The sequence below is a fragment of the Myotis myotis genome, unplaced genomic scaffold, assembly GCF_014108235.1.
Source record: "Myotis myotis isolate mMyoMyo1 unplaced genomic scaffold, mMyoMyo1.p scaffold_m19_p_12, whole genome shotgun sequence".
Classification (NCBI taxonomy): Eukaryota; Metazoa; Chordata; class Mammalia; order Chiroptera; family Vespertilionidae; genus Myotis; species Myotis myotis.
Genome location: NW_023416316.1, coordinates 72,304,155 through 72,330,080, shown reverse-complemented (window position 1 = coordinate 72,330,080; position 25,926 = coordinate 72,304,155). Strand labels below are relative to the sequence as shown.

At 47.4% G+C, this 25,926-nt stretch overlaps 1 protein-coding gene across 3 annotated transcripts in view; it reads right to left on the bottom strand.

Annotated features, from left to right (window-relative positions):
- Window positions 1-25,926, bottom strand: part of LOC118667637 (aminopeptidase O (putative)) — a 319,523-nt gene that overhangs the window by 78,234 nt on the left and 215,363 nt on the right. For all 3 annotated transcript variants that reach the window (XR_004971349.1, XR_004971350.1, XM_036331403.1), the window contains one exon: window positions 20,652-20,712. Coding sequence is in view for 1 of the 3 variants with exons in the window: in XM_036331403.1 (XP_036187296.1) it covers window positions 20,652-20,712 (61 nt within the window). In the remaining 2 variants the exon portion in view is untranslated. The remainder of the gene's footprint in view (window positions 1-20,651; window positions 20,713-25,926) is intronic.

The following is a 25,926-nucleotide window of genomic DNA, read 5'->3' as shown; positions in this document are numbered from 1 at the left end:
AGTACTTAGAAAAAATTTACATAGAAGGCACAGAGTTCCCATATGCCAACATTAACACAGTTTCCTTTATTATTATTTTTTAATATATTTTTATTGAGTTGAGAGGAAGGGAGAGAGAGATTGAAACATCGATGATGAGAGAGAATCATTGATCAGCTGCCTCCTGCACATTCCCTACTGGTGATCGAGCCCACAGCCCAGGCATGTGCCCTTGACCGTAATCGAACCTGGGACCCTTCAGTCCACAGGCTGGCACTCTATCCACTGATCCAAACCGGTGAAGGCAGTTTCCTTTATTATTAACGTCTTGCATTCCTGTGGGGCATTTGTTACTATCGATGTACCATATTTGATACATTATCATTAACTAAAGCCCAGAGTTTACACTAGGGCTCATTCTTCGTGTTGTACAGTTCTATTATAGCTATTTTTAAATTAGTTTATTGAATGTCTATTTTCCAGACTAGACTTTAAAGTTCAGGAAGAAAGAGATCCTGTCCTTTGTTCTTGATTTTTGTCCAATCACTAAATACACTGCCTTACACATAGATGCTCAATAAATATGTTAAGTAACTGAGTGTAAAGATAAAGGAACGAATGACTGAATGAAAGCATATGAAATTTCAAGGAGGGGAGTCTGAAGATGAAGATCTTTCTAATTAACTCCTGCTTTGTTTCTCCACTAAAATACCTTAATTTGTAAAGAGCATAGAAGTGTGCATTAAAAAAAGAGAGAGACCATGGGACATCAGTTACATTGCCAAGGTACTTCTAGAATGATCTCTCCCTCTCTCTCTCTCTCTCTCTCTCTCTCTCTCTCTCTCATAAAAAGAACAAGAAATAAAGATTCCTAATTTCCTCACATATTAACCACTAAAATTATATTCCAAAATGGTGGAGTTCGAAATATCAACCTACTGCATGACACTGGAAAAATACTAATTCTTGTTGACTATGTTCAATAGAACCTCAATACATGTCCCCTTTTGCCTCTCTAAATCTCCCTTTCTCCAGGGGCTGATCGCAATGAAGGTAGGGTGTGGAGAGAATGGAGAAAGATGACTTTTTAACACTGGAATTCTGTAGCCAGGAACAGATACTCTAATAACTATCTCTGAGAATGTGGTAGAAGTACTTTACAGTTATCTTTCAAAAACAGATGTTTTCTATTTGAATTATATCTTTAAAAATACTTCGTCCAGTAGAGATGCTGGTTTGGAAAGGAAGTTGTTCCAAGAAATTCTTGTCAAAGCAGTTCACAATAGTGAAGACAATTTCAGAGGCTGGAGGAACATGCCTAGTGGCTGGAGATGACTTCTGGAGGGAAACCTCTTTTCTCCGGATTTGTTTTAGTGGAGGAGAAATGACTCCTTTCACCGGGAAATGATAGTGATACGGTTTCACATTGTCCGTGGCGGGTGTGCTTCTGCCTGGTGATGAGGTTCGGCAGGAGGCTTGGGGAGCAGCAGCTCACCTTCCCGGTCAACCCGCAGGCCGGAAGGGCACACAAGGGGCCCTTGAATTGGACCAAACCACTTTGGATGGCAAATCACACTACCCCGGGCACAGCGGAGGGGAAACTGTGACTATAAGAAGTGAAAAAAAACTTTTAATACCACACAAGGTAGACAGGTCCCGAAGCCTTGGCTAGCTCTAGAGGGCTCTCTAGCCAACATATATTCGGGTGAATTAGAGAGTCTAGCTCTGGCAGGTGTGGCTTTGAGGTTAGAGTGCTGGCCCACAGACTGATGGATCCCAGGTTTGATTCCAGTCAAGGGCATGTACTGGGTTGCAGGGTCAATCCCCAGTCCTGGTCGGGCGTATGAGGGAGGCAACCAATCCATGTGTCTCTCTCACACTGATGTTTCTCTCTCTCTCTCTCTCTCTCTCTCTCTCTCTCTCTCTCTCTCTCTCTCTCCTCTCTCCTCTCTCCCTCTCTCCCTCTCTCCCTCTCTCTCTCTCTCCCTCTCTCCTTCCCTTCCACTCTCTCTAAAAACCAATGTGGAAAAAATATCCTCGGGTGAGGATTAACAATAACAAAAAAAACTAAGTGTCTACACATCTGGAAATAAAATCAAGGCTGTTTAAGTTGCAAGTAATAACAAGTGAGGATTAGGGGCAAAGTTATAAAATGTTTGTCTTTAAGTTTTGCTCTATCATTTAAATGTAGCATTCCTTGATAATACCTTGCTAGTTGATTTTAGAACAATTACCTGTAATTTGTATTATGGCCCATCTGCCTGTGTTGGAATGAACACTGGGTTTCTGTCTGAGGAGGACTGGCCCTGCCAAGTGGGCCTCTTAGTGGCCGTCGTGAGAGAGCATGGCTTGCTCTGCAGGGGCCTGGCTGGCAGGACCTCTGCCTCTGGGCACCCATGACCCTGAGGTCCCTGTTGCTGGACACCTTTTACAGAGCTTGCCCCAGAGCAGGGCGGGGGGGGGGGGGGGGGAGGCTCTTCCCTTTCTTGACAGCTCCCCAGCCCCCAACCTCCCCCCATTCCCCCACCCCCCACCCCCCTCCCCCAAGCCCTGATTCTGATGAAGCCTTAGCTGTCAGCTATTGGCTCCCTGGAGAGAAACACCTACAGCACACATGGTGCCCCCACTCCCCACACACATCGGCTGTCAGGAGGCTCCCAGGTACTGTGTTCCTGTGGCCCGGATCCTGCAGGAGGGCCTCATCAGGAGAGGGCCTTTCAGCCGCGGGGCTGCGCCTGCAGGTGCCCTGAAATTCCTCCCCGAGCACTGCATTCTGGTAAGAAGCCATCAGTCTTTCTCGAGGTGCATTATAAGAAACAGCCCCATGAAACCCATCACCACGTCTGCTGTGGAGATGGGTTTAGAGGGTTGTTTGTTACATGAAGTAGTGCTTTTCTGGGAGGACCCATGGCAAACACCTGCCCCGGCCCCAGCGTCAGGAGCAGCTGGGCTGGGCAGCTGCTGGTGCCAGCCCTGAGCTCTGCAGTTGGCCCTCCCTGGCGCCGGGCAGGAACCTCAGGGCGCGGACTGTTTGCTGAGTTAATTCCTGGCCCCCACGTATTTCCCTACCAGTATTTCATGTTGCTTCATTTTCCTTGTTTTAATTTTTTTTTTTGATCATGCTATATTTTGCTTTGGAAGCTGCCTTAACAATGTTTTGTACAAGGAGGAGTATGAATAAATAAAATATTCTGGGTCTATTTTTTTCTTTCTTTAATTTCCTTTTTGGGTGGCTAGGGGGTCTGGAAAAATTTCTGGTTCCAATATATCTCTCCATTAACAACACTGAATACTTATAATATTCAAGGAAAAGGACTCTTAAAACAAAAATTAAATATAATACTATACAAACATCATGCAGGACGAATATAAAAATGTTAACCAACCAAGTATTTTATCTCTTTTGATATCAAACCAGAGGGAAGGGGCTTAGGTTGCAGGAAGAGGAATGTAAATCGGACACAGGGACGGGCTAGTCACCTCAACACACTTGGTGGCTTCTGCAAAGCGGAGCACTAGCCATGTGAACACAGGGGTGCCCAAGACACCGTCCCTGTGCCCAGGGGTCCTGCGACCAGGCAGTAGTGCCCGTGCCAGGAGCTCGCCAGCCTGTCCGGGTTTGAGCCCGGCCTCTGCCACGTGTGAGCTGCGTGGCCTCTCTCGGCCTCTGTCTCACAGAGTTATCAAGCTCAAATGCTACGTGATGTGCTTGCTTCCCAGAGGATGAGAGGAGGAACCGGTTATTTATCAGATTCCAGGCTCCTGGAACTCACAGGCAAACAACATCACTACAAGTGCAGCGAAGTGACCTAAAGACCAAAAAAGTACTGAAGTGCCACATGGATGTGAGACCAGGGGCCTCCAACTGATGGGAAGACCCGGACTGCCCAGTCTGTACGGGCAGAGCCGTTCACAAAGGGCTTCCCGTGCCGACTGCTCATTGGTGCCCGGTCTCCAGGATGGAGACACGGAGCCTCAGGGAACTCAGTGCCTTTAGGGCTTTGTATTGCAGGGCCCGTCGGCCTCCTGTCTGGAAATGTGGTGCCCTTTCTACTCCAGCACCAGGGCTTAGGGCCACCTAGCCTGACCTTCTCGCTTTAACATATTTGCTTATTATGTAGTTCAGATCAACCGCAGACCAAAACACAGCCCAGGAAATATAACCCCCTAACACAGCCGTCGATTGAAACCACCAGTGTAGAAGGCCGGGAGCAGTATATCTCCCTCAACACCTGTCTGACTACAGTTCTTTATAGGAGCTTGGCATTCATGACACTGTAACCTTGAAGAGTTTCACCAGTGAAAAATAAAATTCTGCTGGAGTGGTTCCCGCTCCTGACTGCTTGTTAAGATCGCCAGGGGTTACACATCCCCAAGCCCAGGTCGCACTCCAGAGCAGCGGTCGCCAACCTTTCGGGCCTCACGGACCACCAGTGGTCTGCGGACCGCCGGCTGGTGACCACGGCTCCAGAGCAGGGTGCCCGAGACCCAGAGGGGGTCCAACCTGAGAGCTGGTCCCATCTCTGAGAGTGGGAACCAGACGTCAGTCTTTCTTTAAAGTCCTCCCCGCCCCACCCGCCACCCCCAATAGTTCAAATGTGCAGCCAGTGCTGAGAACCACTGGTTTAGATAATTTTCATGATGACCCAACTCTAACCGGTTATTTTGAAGAAATTCCAGATATTTGGCAATCATCAAAATTTCAAGGTAAATGCCACAGAGGACAACCACCTTTTATGTCCTATTCCAGTAAGTGCCCTTGGGCAGACAGCAGACACGGCTCTGGGTAGGCTGGCCCACATGGCATTTCTTATCGCTTACACTTAGGAATGCACTCGAGGCAAGAGTAGCTGTGCACACATACACAAAAGAACTAAGAAGAAGTGGAAGATCTCAACATACCCAGGAGGCAAGAATGAATGGATAGTTCCCTTTTTAGGTTTCTGTGCAGGTTTCTGGTTAATATGGCCTGGATCCTTGCCTCTAGGAAAGCTGAATGTAGAGCTGACCTGGAAGGCTGTGTGTATGAAGCAGTGTTGCCCACTTATCCCCTCCAGACAATGTTCTAATCGTGTCAACGGCTGCCGCCCATTGGCTAGGATTGGAAGACAGTGTGTACCAATGCAAGAGACCCTTCACTGTGTGCAAAAGCTCCCGTGCCATGCAGGACGCCACCAGGTTGAACTTCCTCTGAGTCTTGGGCACCCTGCTCTCACCACATGGACTTCCTTGTTTAGAAAAGACACCGTACATTGATGCTACAGGACAACTGCTCTGGAAATGCCTTCCAAAAGATATTACTTACTAATTACTTAAAATCACAAACACCTGCATTGACATTTCACAGCATGGGAAGCAGACATCCATGGAGAGGTCCCTTGGTCATGCCCTGAGATGAGCGGGTGTGTTCCTGTGAGTAGTGCACAGGGGAGCTCTTTAGAGGAGGCAGGGCTTCAGGAGTCTGTGGCCCCCTGCATGACCATTGTTCTTTTTCTAGCTTGTCTAATTTTTAAAACTTCGGCAATCAGACTGGGTTGCCTGTGTTCTGGCCTCCCAAAGGTACCCAATGAAGACACAATTTGCAACAAAGAAGAATGAGCCTAAATAATCCTACCTCTATCAGATCAGGCGTGCACACACACGCGCGCGCGCGCACACGCACACACACACACACTAAAGTAAAATCCAGCACAGTTGGGGGTGGGGTGGCTGTCCCAAATAAAAACAGTATCTGAGAAAGCTGTTTTCCAGAATGTCTGTTCACCAAACGTTTAGATCCATGTAAAAGGTGTTCCAGGAAAACAATGGGAAGGGCCCAATTGATTGGGTGCTAATCTCTGTACCTTTTGTGAGAGGTTTCCTCCAGCAGGGGGTTAAATCTGCATTGAATGCTGCCCAGGCCCAGCTGTGTCCATATTAGGACAGCCCTGCTCACATCTCCCTCCTTCTCTGCAAAGCAAGGATCTGTCCTCCCTCCCTGGGCCCTGCTTCCACCCCCTGCGTGTGTAGGTGGGAAAGTAGGAGTGGGGAATGTGAACTTGATCCAGCATTGATCAGCCAAGCAGCAAACGCTTATTGTTCTTTAGATACCAAACATAACTTCTTTCTTCTAGGGATAAGGCCAGCCATTCTGCACACGACACCACTTTTATGCTCAGTAGAGTGAGAGATGGAAAAGAAGCATTAGAGCTTTATTAGACTCAACATAAACACCTCCTAAATAGGCAGAATTTAAGAATCCACCCAGTTAACTTACATTCATATTAACATTAGGTATATTAGACTCCCTTAAAACCTAACAATCACCTGGTCCTTTCTGACTTCTCTGTTCATGAAAAAAGGGGTGAAGAACTACGTCTACTGTGAGCACCCTAACCCTGTGATTTTCAACGATCTCAGAGCAGAATCCTGAGGTTATGGATTTCAATTTATAGTGTAAATACTGTGTTACGTTCACCTGCTCTTCGAGCATTTATTTCACTGCCTTATTCTCTGAGGTTCAAGGGCATTGAAAACCATGCCAGTGTACAAACAAATATGCTGCTGTCTTTTTAAGTGCTGCCCTAAGAATGTGGCTGACCTGTTTCTGCACAAAGCCGTGTGTGATGGGAACTCAGACCTCGGTACCCTCCGTCCCTGCCACCGAGGAGCTGTGTGACCTTGGGCATGTCACACACCTCTCTGAACCAGTGACATGGAGAGAATGCTATCTGTGAGGATGAGATGAGATGGCACATGAAGCCAGTGGTTCATGCAGACCAGTAAATGCTTGTTCTGAAACAAAAGGCTTTCTGGTATTTTGAACCTGAATAATCTTCCAAAGGTCTCAAGTTACTGATTTGTGACCTTGGAATAAAGAGCCTTGCCCGACCGCCACACAGATGTGATGCCATCGGATGGCACCGGCAGCGACACGGCATGTCTGAGCCACTGCAAACAAGTGCCTGTCCCTTCCCAGAGGGCAGCTGGGCGTGAGGAAGCAGGGCCTCTTTCTGGTCTGCCTGATTAGAGAGGACATCACTCCCTCCCTGGTCCCACGCACCCCGAATAAGCCCGCTGTTGTTACAAAAGGGTCAGAAAATGAAACTGGGCATTTTGGCGTCATTCTCTGGAGGCACCAGCATGACCAGGTGCAAGATGCAAACACACTTAAAACCCTACCAGTAGCTACAGTGCAGTTAAAACCAATGTAAGAATTAATAACTTGGGCTTTTAAGTGAGATTTGTTTCCTCACCTATAAAATGGGTATAATGATAATGTCTACCTTCTAGAACTGTGACTAGGAGTAAATAACTATTATGTTCAATGAACTTAGCATAGACCCTACTCAATAAAGCGATAGCCGTTCTTTCATTGTGGATGTTCTAATATATAAAACAGTATCTCCGGAATATTGGGGGGAAGAGGGGAAATGGAAGAATTGAATGAACATACACTGTAATAGAGCTTTACATGACCTATCCATTCTTGGATCGACCCATTTATAGCTTTTTGTTAGGAGCATTTATACCCAACCCAGGCTGACATCCCTCAATTACAAAATCAACCTCAGGGACGAAAAACACAGTCTGGGGAGGAGAGACCCACTGAGAACTCCGAAGAAGCCCACTTGGCAATAAATGCGAAGAAGAAGAGTCTTAAAGAGAACGCATCTCTGCTTGGCTGCGCAGAGGATGAAAAGTGAAGGCGCACAGGAGGAGAAAGGAGCCAGTGCAGAGAGGAGCCGCACCCTGGAGCGAGGCCTGCGACCTGGGGCCGGCCTCTCCTCGGGGAACTGGGTGGGGGTGAGGGTGCTCCCGCCAGTCCAATCCCATTATCACTTGTCGCCCGGGAGTCTTAGTCCCCAGCTCTGATGTACTGACTCTGCCCTCCCTTCCATGCATTTCCAAGCCAATAAAGTGGCTGAAATTAAAGAAGAATTGAATTGTGAAGCTTTGGGGGCATAAATAATGTCATATTGGGAAGCCGGGGATAATGACAACCAGGATGCCCTTAACGCTCTTAAGAAAAACCATCTGATCTGTGCAGCCCTCAATGCGGTCTGAAATTTCCTTTGACCTACAAAGGAAAATATTTTTAGCATGTAGCACACTTTGTAACAGACATATAAATGCACTGAAAATACAATTTTAGGAAAGCATCTGGCTTTGATCATTTCTTGTTCTGCCTCACCCCCATAGGTTCTGCTTCCTCCATCTGAGGAGCACGGCTCCCTCCTGCTGCAAGCGATGCTGCGACCACCCGAGCGATTTCTCCCAAACGTTTCACTGCTGGCTCTGCTTGTTTTTATTTGTTAAAGTGGCAAATACTCTAATCATTTAAATATAAAAAAAGCATAAAAAATCTGCTCCTGGAGCATTTGGCCCCAATGATATTCCTTCCTTCAAAAGGCCACTGGGCTTTTCCCCCAGGTCTTTCAGATAACAGACATAAACGAGTGAGTACTTACTTAGTTTATGTTTCCAAATGTATCCTAGAAATAATAGTTTCCACTGTCCATGGAAGATGTCACCTGCAGTTCTTACCGATTTGCAGAAATTTCAAGGTATTAAAAAGCTGTGGTACATTTACACACTGGAATACTATGCAGTGGTAAAAAAAAGAAGGATCTCTTACCCTTTGAGACAGCATGGAGGGACCTGGAGAGTATTATGCTAAGCGAAATAAGCCAGTCAGAGAAAGACAAGTATCACCCCTATGTGGAATCTAATGAACAAAATAAACTGATAAACAAAATAGACCCAGAGCCATAGAACCATGAAGAGATTGTGGAATCTCAGAGGGAAGGTGGGGGTGGAGGGAGAGGGAGAGGGGGGAGAGATTAACGGGGAATTTATATGCATATATGCATAGCCTGTGGACATAGACAATAGTGGCAAAGGCTTGGGAGGGGTGGGTGCAGGGAGGAAGGGGGTCAATGGGAAAAAAAAGGATGGGGGAATATCTGTAATACCTACAATAAAGATAAATTTCAAAAATAAAAATAAAACAAAACCCTAGAAAAAATGTTTCATCTCCTACTAGTCAAACAGGTTTATCATCTGTGAATCATTGATCTGAATTACAAGCAAGTGCCTCTTCTTCACTGACCAACCAGCACAAATGCTTTTGCAGATTGATTATTGCTTAAGGTTTCTCCAATAATCTTTCAAATAGCAGCTCTGCAGTGGGAGAGAGGAGATGCCCCAACGGGGTCCTCGCAGCGTACGTTGGTAAACAGCACGCGGGACGACACGGAAGGACTCCCGTTACCACGCCAAACCGAGGGCAAGTTTCCAGTCTGAGGGCCACTTAGTCGCTCCCAGGGAGGAAAGGGAGACGCAGGACAAGCCAATCCCGACTCTCTCCTCTCAGAGGCTCAGCAAGGCACCAGGCCCGGAATCAGGCCAGCTGCCCTCACTCCCCAAAGAAGCAGTGAGGACGCAGAGAAGGCAAGCACACTTAACTAAATTAAACAGAACATGTACCCTTTATAGATAAGGAAACTATGACATAGAGCTCAGGGCTGGGGAGTTGCCTGCAAAGCTGCAGCTGCTGTATCACAGCTCGGAGCACCACTCCCTGCAGCGTGCTCCGGAGAACAGCCCAGGGGCTGAGACAGTCCATTCCTGCTCAGTCACCTCAAAACAACGCAGCCTTGCATTTCGCGTAGCCAATTGTGTGGACCCCCCTTAGAATGCGACGGTGGCCATGGAGCTCCTGAAGGCCCAGCCGAGGACTGGCCTGGAAAGTGGGCTCTTCTGGACATGCGCTGGACACACGTGTGCCTGAGCACCAACAAACTGTGGGCAGCTGTCACACAGAGAGGTGAACACATGAACTTTTAACCACGCGTGCATTTGGACTTGGGCAATTCGACAATCACCAACTCACCGACTCACCTTGACCTGGCCTGGCTGCCTCCAGTTAGGATTTGTTTTGGAAAGCAAAGAGGAGGATGTAGGAAACACCCCTTACATGCTTTAGATTTTAGAAGGTACATAGACATTTTTTTGCTCAACCAATTCTTTTCTCCTTTGTTGCTTTGGTGACCTGGTATGGATTGTCTCATTTGTTTCCACCTTGAGAGAGAGGAACAGCTGTAGCTTTCAGAAGGCAAAGACCTACACTCATCTCTGCACACACTCACAGTCATTCTCACCAAAAAATACACCAGCCTCTTGCATGCAAGAAAGCCCAGTATTTCCTATGCAAAGCATCCAGTCGGGTATACAGGGCGACCATTAGAAATACCGAAATGCAAGAGGGGCATGTATGTATACCCATGGCACATACTCACGCAGAGTCCTGGAAAGGGAGGGTCACACCACTGTGCCCACAAAGCACATTTTTGCCCAATAGAGAACAGTCACTGAGTAGATTAAACGCCATCACTGCTCAGGGCTCTCTGCTGTATTATTTATTATCTCTTCCTGGTTCTTGCAAAAGCTAAAGCAAGGATGGGACCAAGCTGATCTGGATTAAAAGCAACCCTGCTAAAAACACAAAATGCTTCAGTCACAGGTAAGGCCCATGTGTCAAACTTGGTCCATGGACTTGGCACCTAGAGGACAATCACGCTGCTTCCCTTGCACAACGAGCTGGCCGACTGCTGACCAGTGAGTGCAGCCAGGCCCCGCCTGCCAGCGGCTGTTCTCCTGCACTCAGCCTCAGCCTCAGCCCCACCCAGCACGGCAAATATGGGAAGCTGACCTCTGCGTGCCTCCAGGTGCCAAGGCGAGGCCTAGGCCCTTGCGCGCGCCTGTGACAGAGGCTGATTTACAGACGCCCCCACAGGCCACGAGCTCACAGGCAGCACTTCGTGTGCCCACTGCCCAACACAAGGCTTGGCATATTGGTTGAATCTATAAACTAAGCCCTAAAGCCAAACCTTTGGATTTCTCAGGAAGAATATGACACTGAAGAATTCTAAGAGTACTCAGAAATGAGGGAAACTTCCTTTGACAGAATATATTCCAGAATATGATTTTAGATATAATACCTGAGAAATTATATTTGTCAAATTATATGTGCTATGAGACCCTTTTTTTTTTTTTAATATCAGTAAACATGCTGTGCTTTTGGGACTCTAATAACCTGGCTGTTATACTTGTCCATGGTTGAACTCACTTTCTGAGTGACTAAGTTTAGATAATTTAGATAATCTAAAGTAATTTTAGATTCTATCTATGGGTCAGAGCCTCCTGAGGGGCCCTTATTCAGACGGTGTGGGCTGAGTCCAGGCTGGTAGTTTAAACAGCTTCTTGGATGACTCCGGTGAACAGGGCTGGGCCTAGCTGGCCAGGTGGCCTGCGGCCTCGTGCCCAGCCTGCCGAGCTATGCTTCTAGAAAGCACGCAGCCTTACTTCCTCATTAAACCCGTATGTGCACAGGCCACTACCATCTACCTCCGCCAGCTGGACTGAGCCAAACAGACTTCAGAACGAGTGGTTCCAGCTTCCTTTTCCTTCTGTTCAAAGCAGAGCAACAGGTTTATCCTGAATCCACCAAGCAAACGCTGGGCTTCTCTCCACAGGTACCAAGACCACCTCGAGGAGAGGAAACACTAACATGCTCATTGTGCACTGGAGTCTGGTCTTTCTGGACCTGTCTGAGGTTCCAGTTCTTTCTGGAATCAGGTTTTAGAAGGGAGGGAGAGAGGGCACCACAGGAAAATGTCTCCTGTTTCATCATGGGCCTTGCGCTGTGAGAGGCCAGCCCGTCTGGACGGTGTTGAACAAGAAGCCCAGCACGGACCTTCAGTACCAACTTTTCTCTGGGAGGATGCACCCCGTCTCTCGTGACTTCCCACCAATGCACCCCACTGAGAAGTCTGTGGGAAAGGCAGGTGCTTGCAGAGACGGTGAGTGACTGCGGCGGCTCCTCGCCATGGCAGGCCTCGCCCCATGAGGCCGGAGGCCTGGTGTTGTACCTCTAAGGACCTCTGACAAAGTGTTCAGTCACATAGTGAGTCCAACCATGGACAAATATAACAGATTATTAGGGCCCCAAAAGCACAGCACATCGTGGCAACTGCTTTTACTGATATAAAAGAACCAAGGATCTCACAGCACATATAATTTGAAAATATAATTTCTCTGGAATTTGCAAAATAAGTAGTCTCCATTTTCTTGAATGACCATTAGATGTAGAATTCCTCTAGGCACCGCTGAGACGAGTATCCTAATGGGCCTTAGAATCATGTTGCTGATATTACCTAACCTGTGCTCAAAGACGCCTGCTCAGTGCTAAAAGCTCCAGTGACAGAACACCCTTACATCGTCTCAAGTTCCCTCAACTGTGTGACTACGGCATTTTCCCTTACCAGACTGAAAAGTTTTCCATCATTTGCTTGTGTGGCCTTTGGCCACTTGAAGGTGTCAGCTTGGAAAGAAGTGGCGTTTTCCAGGCGACACGGTCACCTGCTGTTTTACGTTCCGATCAGGAGCAAGTCTGGGAGCTGGAGTTGATTGCTGCCTATTTCCAGGACACTGAGACTGGCCAGTAGCCGGCTTCTCTGTGCTTCTCTCTGCCACTGCTGCCCACGATTTTGCCATCTAATGGCTGCTGAGCACTTTCCGCAAAGAGTGGAAAGAAGACACACAAGGGCTGTGAGGGTCACGGGTGCCAGAGTGCCACCTGCTAGTACCTCAGGGCACAGGCCACCTGGGAGTTGAAGAGCCCAAGTGAGGCTGGGGATGAATCACGCTGCTCTGGGTGTCTGAGGGGCCGAGCCCGCCCCTCCACGGAGCGGGCAGAGAGGGCAGGGCGGCTATGGAGTGGCCAGCGCTCTTTCTCCATAGATTTGAAAAACACACAGGTGCTTTTAATGATGCCCATTCGGTGATGATTCTAAGGCATTATGCACTCAGGTTTTAATTCAACTACTAGCCTTAGAGCAGCACCGCCCAGTAGGAACATGTGCCGGCCACATTTGTCATTTAAAATTTCCTAGCTGCCATGTTTAAAAAGTAAGGTATAGCAGCTAAAATTACTTTTAATAATATGTTTTATTGGGCATATAAACATTGGGTTATGATGTGTCCAAAATATTATGATGTAAGCAATAATTTAAAAATGATTAATGAGATATATTACCTTCATTTTTTTTGTACTAAGTCTTCTAAATCGGATGTGTTCTCACAGTTCATCTCAATTTGGATGCTAAGTTTTAATCAGAAATGGTTGGTCTGTATTTGATTTCATGAAATTTACAGCTGAAAAAGTGGATTTCATTCACATACCTACGTTAGTCCAAACAATAACTGAGTTACTAGATTTTAATGTAAATTGAGATTAAATTAAGTTAAAAATTAAACCCTCCAGGTGCACTAGATAGTTTTCAAGTGCTTAATAACCACATGTGACTTAGTGGCTGCATGTAGAACAGTGAGTCCGAGATCGGCCCTGTACATCACAGCAGGTAAGACAAGGACGATTGGACACAACCCTTGTTTCTGGGGGTGAGGGATGGGATGTATGAGACACATATACAAATTGCAACAATATAAAACAGGATATCATACTTGAGAAATGCAGAGAAAGGAAAGCATTCATTCCAAGGAGAGAGAAAGTCACATACAAAGGAAGGTTGGTGTGGAAACTCACTAATACCTGTTGACTGTGAGTATGGTTGGGCATATGCTTAGGAGTGGAGCGAATGGAGTTTAAAAGGCTACCTTGGGGCATTTCTGCTGACCGCCTGAAACAGCAGGCCAACGGGCATGCTCTACAGGCACTGCTGACGAGGAACGGGTTTCTGGTGAGGACAGGTCTGAGCTGTTGGGGAAGCCTCGCTTCCATTGCCGTGGACGGTGTGGAGGGGGACAGCTTGGCAGCTAAAAGACCAATTAGCTACGGCACTAGTTAGAGCAAAATATGAAAAACTGGGGGAGGCGCCAGGAAAGACAATCAGAAAATGAATAAATATGTACATAAGATGATCAGGATGTGGGCAGGGAATCAAAGAAAGGGAGGAGTCGGAGAGCTCTGGAGCAATACAAATACAAAGTACAGAAGAAAGGCTGGATGGGCAGTTATTTCTAATGTATTTGCATGTAAAACTTTTATAAGAAGATTGGAATATACACATATGTGGGTTGGAGTGGTGGAGACCTTTGGCAGAGATAAAAAGAAATAAAAATCTATTTATAGAACTGTCAATTTAGCAGAACGGGCAACTTTCTTAGAAACCGGGGGTGGGGGGGGGGGAGGTTTGAATAAATTAAATTGTTACTATTTATTAGAAGGCTTTGCAACTGTTAAAAATTATTGCTCTTGAATTGCATTGAGGAATATGGGAAACTACTTAAGATATTTACTTTGTGTTATGCTTTCATTTATTTTTGAAGAAAAGCTCTAACTCTAAAATCTTAGGAAGTTCCTGAACCACCCCAGTTTTGTTTTTTAAATATTTATATTTTTATTTCAGAGAGGAAGGGAGAGGGAGAGAAAGAAGCATCAATGATGAGAGAGGATCATTGATCGCCTGCCTCCTGCACAGCCCCTAATGGGGGTCGAGCCCGCAACCCTGGCACGTGCCCTTGACCGGGAATCAAACCCAGGACCTTTTAGTCCTCGGGCTGACAATCTATCCACTGAGTTAAACAGGCTAGGGCAGTGGTCGGCAAACTGCGGCTCGCGAGCCACATGCGGCTCTTTGGCCCCTTGAGTGTGGCTCTTCCACAAAATACCGACTCTTCCACAAAATACCGACTTCTGCATATGGGCCTCGAAGTTTCAATCACACTGTACGTGTGTGCCCGCACGTGGTATTTTGTGGAAGAGCCACACTGAAGGGGCCATAGAGCCGCATGTGGCTCGCGAGCTGCAGTTTGCCGACCACGGGGCTAGGGCGAACCACCCAGTTTTACATCTAGCCCTTAGGAGCACAGAGAAGGGCTGGTGAAGCACAGGGACTCAGTACCAAACCCCATTGACCGTAATGGAAACCTCACAGCACACAAAGGTTCACCTCCTAATGTTCTTTATGTTCCTTTGGCGTGCTTTCCTAGGTGACTATTTACTGTAGAACATCAAATGTAAGACTCCTTTTTTTTTTATAATACAAAGTAAAGTGACCTATAATTTCCCGCTTCTAAAATGGGCAAGGTACGGAAGATAGTTTTTATCCTTCAGCTACTTAGTATTCTGGGTAATCAGGCAAACACAACGATTATCACAACCCAGAGCACAATGGAATAAAATCTAATATCTTGTAAAATGATTATGACAACACAAGTATAGGAAATTGATTTTTTCTGTTATATTTTAAAAGTCTAATAACTGCTCTTTTTTTAAATTTTCCAGATCACACAATTGACCTATGGACCATTTTCTAAAAATCCCCCCCCCCCCCCCCCGTGTCCCCTTGGCAACCATCAGTTAGTTCTCTTTGAGTCTGTTTCTGTTTTGTTTATTCATTTGTTTTGTTTTTTTAAATTCCACATATAAGTGAAATCATGTGGCATATGTCTTTCTGACTTATTTTATAGCACAATACCCTCTATGTCCATCCATGTTGTCAAAAATGGCAAGACTTCATTCTATTTTATGGCTGAGTTAATATTCCATTGCATATACACCATATCTTTATCCATTCATCTATCAATGGACACTTAGGTTGCTGCCATATCTTGGCTATTGTAAATAATGTTGCAATGGACATAGGGATATATATATCTTTTAAAATTAGTGCTTATGTTTTCTTTGGATAATATCCAAAAGTGGATTTGCTATATCAAATGGCAGCTTTATTTTTAATAATTTGAGGAACTTCCATACTGCTTTCTACAGTGGCTGCAACAATTCACAATCCATCAACAGTGCATGAGAGTTCCCTTTTTTCTCCACATTCTCGCCAGCACTTGCTATTTGTTGATTTATTGATGACAGCCATTCTGACAGGTGTGAGGTGATACCTCATTGTGGTTTTAATTTGCATTTCCCTCATGATTAGTGACAGTGAGCATCTTTTCATTTGTCTGATGGCCATCTGTATGTCTTCTTTGGAGAAGTGTCTATTCAGGTCCTCTGCCCATTTTTAAATTGGACTGGGCTTTTATTAGTGTTAAGTTGTATAAGTTCCTCATATATTTTGGATATTAACCCCTGACCAGAAGTATCGTTGGCAAACATCTTCTCCCATTCAGTGGGTTGATTTTACATTTTGTTGATGGTTTCCTTTGCTGTGCAAAAACTCTTTAGTTTGATGTAGTCCCATTTGTTTATTATTTTCTTTTGTTGCCCTTGCTCCAAGTTATTGCCAGGAATAATGTTGAAGAATTCACTGCCTATTTTTTCTCCCGGGAGTTTGATGGTTTCAGGTCTTAATTTAAATCTCATTACATTTAAACTGATGTAAATGAGTTTATTTTTGTATGTGGTAAAAGAATGTGGTCCAAAACTGAACAGATACATGTCCTGTTTTCCCTACACCACTTGCTTCAGGTGTATTTTTAAGTGAAGGCTTCCAATTGTGTTTTGAATATGCACCTCCATGCTGTGGAGCCCAGACACAGACACGTGTGGCAGGAAGATGCGAACTGTGATCAGCATGGCTTCCTCTGGTGGGTGCGACTGAAGGGCCAGGCCTTTGACGCTGTGTATTTTGCTCCTGCTTGAACTTGCTACAGAGGAGATATTATTTTTATTTTTAAAGAGGGAGACAAAGAAAAGGGTAAACTACATATTCGTATTGGAAAAGGACTGAAAGGATTAATTTTAAAAACTATCTCTGGGTCATTTTTATTTTATTATAAACTTCTTTTTTTTTTTTTATTGCTTAAAGTATTACAAAGGGTATTACATATGTGTCCATTTTATCCCCCCGCCCTAGACAGTCCCCTAGCCTCCCCTATCCCCCAATGTCTTATGTCCACTGGTTATGCTTCTATGCATGCATACAAGTCTTTTAGTTGATCTCTTACCCCCCTACCTCCTGCCCCGCAACCCTCCCCGGCCTTCCTGCTGCAGTTTGACAATCTGTTTGAGGCAGCTCTGCCTCTGTATCTATTATTGTTCAAAAGTTTATAATGGTCTCTATTATCCATGAATGAGTGAGATCATGTGGTATTTTTCCTTCATTGACTGGCTTATTTCACTTAGCATAATGCTCTCCAGTTCCATCCATGACGTTGCAAATGGTAAGAGTTCCTTCCTTTTTAGAGCAGCATAGTATTCCATCGTGTAGATGTACCACAGTTTTCTAATCCATTCATCTACTGATGGGCACTTAGGCTGTTTCCAGATCTTAGCTATGGTGAATTGTGCTGCTATGAACATAGGGGTGCATATATCCTTTCTGATTGGTGTTTCTGGTTTCTTGGGATATATTCCTAGAAGTGGAATCACAGGGTCAAATGGGAGTTCCATTTTCAGTTTTTTGAGGAAACTCCATACTGTCTTCCATAGTGGCTGCACCAGTCTGCATTCCCACCAGCAGTGCACAAGTGTTCCTTTTTCTCCACATCCTCTCCAGCACTTGTCGTTTGTTGATTTGTTGATGATAGCCAGTCTGACAGGTGTGAGATGGTACCTCACTGTTGTTTTGATTTGCATCTCTCGGATGATTAGTGACTTTGAGCATGTTTTCATATGTCTCTTGGCTTTCTGAATGTCCTCTTTTGAAAGGTGTCTATTTAGGTCCTTTGCCCATTTTTTGATTGGATTGTTTATCTTCCTTTTGTTAAGTTGTATGAGTTCCCTATAAATTTTGGAGATTAGGCCCTTATCAGATATGACATTGGCAAATATGTTTTCCCACACAGTGGGTTTTCTCGTTGTTTTGTTCATGGTTTCTTTTGCTGTGCAGAAGCTTTTTATTTTGATGTAGTCCCATTTGTTCATTTTCTCTTTCGTTTCAAGTGCCCTAGGAGCTGTATCAGTGAAGAAATTGCTTCGGCATATGTCTGAGATTTTGTTGCCTTTGGATTCTTCTAGAATTTTTATGGTTTCCTGTCGTACATTTAAGTCCTTTATCCATTTTGAGTTTATTTTTGTGTATGGTGTAAGTTGGTGGTCTAGTTTCATTTTCTTGCATATATCTGTCCAATTTTCCCAGCACCATTTATTGAAGAGACTATCTTGGCTTATAAACTTCTTTAGATTCCAAAATACATATGTAATACTTCTATAATAAAAAAAAAAAAAGCCATGAAAGGAAATAATCTGTAATACCAATGGTAGAATCAATTTTAATCTGTTTGCAAACCAAAGGTTATGGGGTTGGGTGTTCTTTAAAGAGGTGTGGATCCAATTGCTTTTACTTCTTTGGGGCTCATGCTTACTTTTATTGCTGGTGAAGCTATTTCCACATTTTAAAAATGATTTCCATTCAATGTGGCCAAAAAGGAAAATCAAGGCCAACCACAAGGCACACCTTCCTGAGGAAGACAAAAAGCCACTGTACCCGCGGAATGAGAACTTCACCAGTGGAAGGCGACGCCTTTGTCACGAGCGACTTCAGTTGCTGGGGGGCAGGCATTTTTAATGAGAACAAAGAGCATCAGAGCGATTTCAGGGCTCCGGTTGTCTTCCAGGCCCAGACACCGTAACTCTATATCACAGTGACGGAGACAAAGAACAAGGTGTCCCATTCACCCCAGGCCTGCAACCCGAGGGCCCCGCCTTCCAGGGCCCTGCACCGCAGTGGAAAGGAGAAGGAGCGCTCAAGGAGGCGGGCAGGCAATCACCATAAACCGTACAAATGAGGGCAGAGAGTGGGCAGAGATGAAAAGGCGCCGTCTGATCATTCACCAGTGGGGAGAGTGCACTAAATCAGGGCCTTTCCTGCCGGACGCTGTTGTTTTTACTGAACAGTTAAGCACCCAAGGAAATACCAGTTGGGTCTTAAAGACAATTTATAGCTGGGCTGGCCTCGCCACACCTGGCGGTGTTTTGACAGCAGAGATTCTTGTCTACACAATAAGCTGTCACTAATGCACTAGACCTTTGGAAGGAACCTGTGGCTCAGCGGCTAATCTCTCCCCTCCAGGTACCCTTCCCCCTTTTAAGGAAAAGCAAAACCTCCTGCTGGTGGCAGGCCTCAGACTCTGCAGGGGAAATCAGGAGCCTCCTGAGAGTGAAGGGCAGCCCCGCACAGCCCGAGGCTGGGCCCTGGCTAAGGCCTCTTTCTGAGCTCTTCCCTGGGGACCAACTGCTGAACTCCACAGACTTGTTCGGATCCAGGAAATTTGGGAGTCTGCTCTCTGAGCTCCCAACTTTTCCCAGCTAAGAATGTCCAGGACCCTGGCAACAGCCCCGCCTGGGCACACTAGGCAGTGACTCTAGGGCAGGGGTGGGCAAACTTTTTGATTCGAGGGCCACAATGGGTTCTTAAACTGGACCGGAGGGCCGGAACAAAAGCATGGATGGAGTGTTTGTGTGACCTAATATAAATTCAAAGTAAACATCGTTACATAAAAGGGTACGGTCTTTTTTTTTTAGTTTTATTCATTTCAAAAGGGCTGGATCTGGCCCATGGGCCATAGTTTGCCCACGGCTGCTCTAGGGGATTGCCCCCCGCCCCCCCCCACACACTACACACACACACACTAAAACAAGGGCCAGGCTGGCTTTTTAGGATCAGATGGCCTCACCCTGTTTCCCTGAGACTTTCGTACTCAGCGAGCAGCTTGGATCGGAAGGTACCTTCTTAGAAATCAGAGGCTCATTATAATCAGTGCGAGTTGAAAGCCCTGCCCTCCCAGGACCAGGTGCTGCCTTCCCTGCCCCTGCTTTGTTTCCCCTTTTAAGGACTCGGGATTTTAATCTCTTTTTGATTCCAGAAGGATTGGGCCAAACAAACAACTTTTAACAGGTGGCCCACGGCAATGCGACTTTGCTAGGAATGAGTTCCTGGCGGCTGGTGGCCAACATTCCCGTGTGGTGGAGCAGCACCAAGATGTGAGGAGAGGGGTGGAAAGGTAATGGAGAACACCCCCTCCTGCTCCTTAATTTCATGGTTCACAGACATTCATTGACATTCAGACACTCCCAAAGGGAAGCTCACATACCAGCCATGAAACCAGAAACGAGCAGGCTAATGGGGCTAACGGGTCCAGGGAGGGTTCTCTCCGCTGTGGGGGTCCACTTCCACCCGGGGGTGGGGGGTGCAGGGGATGCTATGGTGGGCAGCTGGGTGGGAGAGCTCCAGGCCTGCAGGGGCCTCTGCCCAGCCCACCCAGGGTGCCCCTCTGGGAGGGACCGGCGCTGCCCCAGGCTCAGAGACAGTACGGAGTTCATAGGGACAGGTCCCAGTGTCTGAGACAGAAATGCATCTGGCCGGTCACTGGGGTGCGAAGCCAGCCTGAGGAAGGGATGCCCAGCTCGAGGAGGAAGTGGAGGGGCGGACCATGATGGAGAAGCCATGGAGAGCGGGTCAGAGGAAGCTGCTGGCGGCCGCTCACTGTCTGGCCACATCCAAAGAACAGAGCTGGAGCCCCAGCTGCAAACCCACCCCGGCGCCGCCACCGCCACCCAAAATCCGCACCGCACATGGCAGGCGCTCCCATCCCCTCGGCCCAGGGCGGGCAGCATCCTCGGACAGTGTCACCTGGGGCAGGGGCCGGCCATCGCCTTCCTGGCGTAGGGATGGGAGACTGGGCCTCGGTGCGGGTTCTTTCCCATTTCTAACAGGCAAGCACCTCACCCCTCTCCTCCCTCCGGAAGTGCAGAAGTGCGGCGGGCTCACCTGGGGAAGTCCCGGGCACTCCAGCCAGTCTCGGAAGATGCTTTCCACAGACAAACCCAGCCTTTACAAATAGAAAACAAGAGGGAAAGGGTTAGAAGTTAGAGCACCGAGGACAGAGGGTCTTTCCAAATATTCGGGCACAGGACAGCATGGCTGTCAGAGAAGCTGTTCTCTGAGGAAGAGCCGCCGCGGCAGCCCACAGCGCCCCGCACACTCCAGGCGGTCTGCGGTGGAGGATGAACCTGAACCTGAGCAGCCGGCCTCGGGCCTTTCCCGCCCTTGGAGGAACGCCGGGCTGGGAGCCAGTGCAGGGACCCGGTATGTTCACAGACACATCAGGCACGACCACTTCCTAAGAGGGGCGAAACGAAACCTGAGCTCTGCCTACTGGGTGCGTCCAAATGAAACTGGAACTTCATGGTGACAATGAGCGGGGACAAGCAGGAACGCATGATCGCTGTGGGAGCGGAGGAAGGCGCAGATGCTGCCGCCGCCGCCTCCGCCTAGGCAAGACACGTTTTATAATTTCCATTGAAGACAAGATGCTCAGCGAAGGCCCGCCCTGGTTGGGAATGAATGCAGACCACCGCCACCTAACCCGGCACCCAGGTGGGCATGTCACTGGTTGGGGCCCGGTTCCTACCCCAGCGCTTGAGCAGCTGTGGAGGTTCTGCAGCCTCCACATCGTCTGCCCTGGCTCAGAGGCAAGGCCCAATTCTCCCCTCTCCCGCCTTCCCTGGTGCTCCTCTCCAAGCAGCCGTTCATCTGCGGCCTTTCCAGCTGGAGAGGGACACTCCTGTGTCTGGAGCTCTGGGGCCCAAAGCTCTGGTCACCCAACCTGCAAGGGATACTCAGGAAATTCGTTCGTAGCAAGAGGCTGACTGCCGCTCTGGGGAAATGGCAATCTAAATCTGCCTCAACTGGAGGGAAGATGAGAGTTTAGAAACAACGTAGAAAAGAGACTGGTGATGATCAAAGAGGCAAACACATTAGATCCACATGGAGGGCAAGGGAACTGGGATGAAACATCCTGAAGAGGAGGAGTCTGGGGAGTGACTTCACACCATTTCCCACGGGTTCTGCAAGCCCGCACACAGCTGCTGAGCATCCCTAGGGAGGAGGGCGAAAGAGGACAGGGACGTAAATTTCCTTCGGGGAACTTTAGCTCGAAGACACTTCTTTCGGGGTGTCCTGGGAGGGGCTGGGGAGTCGAGTGCTGGGATGCCATTACGGAGTGAGGTCCAAGTCCTCAGGGGAGAAGTGAGGACAGGCAGGGCTTTCTCCATGTGGCAGACACTCGCGGGTGCCTCCCGGCACAAGGTTCTGTGGAAGGATGAGGTGCGAGAGCCCAGGGCCAGGCTGTCCGACAGGGACACAGGACACGGGTCAGAATGCTGCCTGTGCTGGTGGAGAGACGTGGGCCCCACGTGTGTGGAGAGGCCCGGGCTGCTTATGGTGGGACAGCTGGAAGGAGGTGCGTTAGGGAAGTGTTCTTAAAGAAGGCAAGGCTCCAAACGTCGTGGCGGATGGCTGTGCCAGTAGAAATGGAAGGGGAGCACAGGCAGGAAAAGCCAGCACCATCGGCTGGACTGGCACACAGAATCAGGTGACAAAGCACATGGGCGTCCTGTGAGGGCCCTGAAGCAAGGCTGCAGAATGGCATGAACAGAACAGAGTCAAGGAAGACTAACTGAGGGAGAAGAGGCTGGAGGCAAGGAGGCCAAAGGGGAAGCTGTGAGTGTGTCCAAATGAGAGGTGATGAGAAGGGACCTAAACGGAGGTGAGATGCTGGGAATGAAAGTGGAGGGTGGCACTGGCGAGTCCTGCTGGAGGGGTGAAAGATGGAGTCAAACAGTGGGCCCCGTCACTCTCTGCAGGGTGACTTTCCATAGCATGTCTACGCCCATGTATAATTCATGCTACAGCCTCCAACCTGGACAACTGGCCAGGCCAACTGTGAAGGTTATTTCGTGGGAAAATATTAAGGCACATTTTGCTCTGCCATGTTCAGTATCTGCACGCACAGATACCATTATACAGTGGCACTAAAAACAGAACAAACTCCTCTGTCACTGCCAACAAAGGGAAATAAAGGAATAACTATTGATCTGATCAAGATGTCAGCGTAGAGACTAGTAAATGCAGTACTCAGAACCTGCAACAACCATATCAAAATTACAACTAAATTGCAGAACAACCATCGTGCAGAACCACTGAAATTTAGCTGAATAGGAGTCCTATAACTACGTAGATCCAGAAGCAGCCACATCAAGATCAACAGGAGGGGTGGGGACATGGAATGGGAGTGTGATGGTTAAACATTGGGAAGGATATCTCAGCTGCAGAGGTCCCCCCTGAGGAGCCAGGGTTCCCAGCTCCACATCAGGCTCTCCAGCCCAGGGTTCCAGGGTCTGGAAGAGAAGTCCCCATAACTTCTGGCTGTAAAAACCAGCAGAGATTGTGGCTGAGTGAAATGGAGGGCTGCTGGAGTCCCAGGTGTTCCTCTTAAAGGGCCCACACATGGACTGACTCGCTGACAGACTCACTCTAAGCTCCAACACTGGGGCACCAGGGACAAGCAATGAGGAACTGAATTGCTTGGAATCAAGGCAAGAGCTGGGGTGTGCAGTTTTATTCCGGACAGAAGTGCTGGCAGAAGCCATTGTTCCTTTGCTGAACCCTCCCCTCAGAGCCAGCAGACAAGCATCATATCTGCGTCTCCATCAGCCTGGCTAACATAGTTCTCCCCACCCTGGTGATTCCCTGACACACTGCCCCAGCCAACTTGCAGTCTCACCCAAACCCTTTCTTGTGGCTTTTCCATACAAATGGCCTATCTTGGCTCCTGAGTTGAGTGTCTGCCCCCTGGTGGTCAGTGTGCATCATAGCGACTGGTCATTCTGGTTGTTCCGCCATAACAGTCGCTTAGGCTTTTATTATATAGACTAGAGGCCCGTTGCAGGAAGATTCCTGTAAAATAGGGCTTCCTCCACTGCCGAGCTCCACCCCGTCTCCACCGCCTCGCTCCTTCCAGTCTCCGCTGCCGAGCTCCCTCCCATCTCTGCTGCCTCGCTCCCTCCTGTGTCCGCTGCCTCAATCTGCTTCCATCTCCACTGCCTCGGCTCTGTTCCCTTCGCCGCCGCTTCGCTCCCTTTTGCAGGGCTTGGCTTCCTTCTACACTGTCTTCAGTCTTCGCTCCGCGCCTGTGTATACAAATGAACCGCCATCTTTGTTGGGCTAATTTGCATATTGTTCTCATTGGCTGGTGGGCATAGTGGAGGGATAGTCAATTTGCATATTTCTCTGTTATTAGTGTAGATAGCCAAGATATGAAAGTAACCTAAGTGCCCATCAACAGATGATTGGATAAAGAAATGGTGCATATATACAATGAAATAGGATTCAGCTATAAAAAGAAATGAAATCTTGTCATCTGCAACAGCATGGATGGACTTAGAGGGTGTTGTGCTGAGTGAAATAAGTCAGACAGAGAAAGACAAATGCCAGATGATTTCACTTATATGTGGAATCTAAAAAATGAAATAAACAAACAAGCAGAACAGAAACAGATTCATAGATACAGAGAACATTTTGATGGTTGCCAGCTGGAGGGGGTTGAGGGGATGGATGAGAAGGTGAAGGGGTTGGGAAGTCCAAATTGGTAGCTACAGCACAGACATGGTAATGTAAAGTACAGCATAGGGAATATAGTCAATAATATTGTAATAGCTCTATATGGTGTCAAATGGGCACTAATTTTATTGAGGTGATCACTTTGTAAGTTATATAAATGTCTAATCACCTGAAACTAATATAATATTGTACATCAACTGTAACTTAAAAATAAATAATATTTTTAAAAATAATTGCTTATTGAACATCTTCTATGTACCATATACCAAAAAAAAAAATCTCATTTAATATCTGTGCAAAACCAATTTTATTGCCAGGTGTCACGATGCATCACTTTATGATTCATGGTACAGACAAGCCTGTTCCAAACAACGCTGACCCCTCCATCTTGTGTTGAAGGTGGCCTGTTTGCCTGCCCTTGGATTAGAGTTCTGAAGAGATGGGGAAATTCTTGGGAGGAGCAAAGGTGTGAGGGCAGGAGGGTTCATCATTCAGCTGCATGCAGGAGCAGAAGACACTCCCCTCTGAGGGAAGTTTCAGATCACTTTCCTTTGGGAAGGTTTGAAGCATCTTATAACCATTATTACTTCACTCTTCATATTATCCCTGTGAAGTGGGTGTCAATTGGGTGTGGCTTTTTAGCAGATGGAGCAACTAAGCATGAGAAGAGTGGCCAACGTCAACCCAGACAAAAGGCTGAAGACAAGACGGGTTTCTGGACTCCCAACATCTGTGCACACATCACCCCGCACCCACACCTGCCTGTGGACTGCTGACGTGGACGAAGGTCTTAAACTCGGAGTAGAAGATGAAAGCAGCTGCTAGAAAAAATTATAGGTCCTCTAAGGGGCCTTATCTCCCACGGAAATTATGAGACACAGAGTGAATATGTTCAATACTCAGGGAAGAAATGGACTATGTTCGAGGAAAATAAAATAAAGCACGTACATAGTTTTTGTGTTTTGATCCCAATTACTGACGTGACAGTGCGGGTGAATTTAGGTCTGGACCAGGATCTGCAGCAGTGGTGCAGCCGAAGGTCGGCTTTTCTCTCCCAGACACTCAGAGTCCAAGCCCTGCGGGCTGTTTCCCCCTGAGGTCATGTGGCTTGAATCATCACCACAGACAAGCAGGAGCATTTCCACTTCGCCGGGACCCAGGACTTACAGGAAATTACTCTCCTGCATGTCTGATCGCTATGGAAATTGATTTCCTACAGATAGGTACAAGCACACAGGCCCTCGCTGCATGCCTTCCAGCTCTGGGCCTGTGAACCGCACTCCACCTCCTGAATGAGGCCTCCGGGGCCTCCACAGCAGCAGGGGGCCCACCCTCTGGCTGGAGAACAGCCTTCTCCGGACTCCTATGTCCCGGAAAGCGATTGCATTGCAGGGGTCTGTCTCCAGTCCCTGTGAGCTATGAATGTGTTCACATGTGGTCACTGCAGCAAGGGAGAGAATATGTCAGAAGTCCTGGCAAGATGTTGGAGATGTTGGTTAGAAGCCACAAAGTGAGCAATTGCTTGTCTCTTTGTGATGTTAAAGTACAAAGAAATAGACCCAGGCTTGCACGGAAATGGCATGGCGCATGCCGTTCAGCTGATTTCTGAGGGCGGAGTATCAGCCACATCTGCTACTTGTTC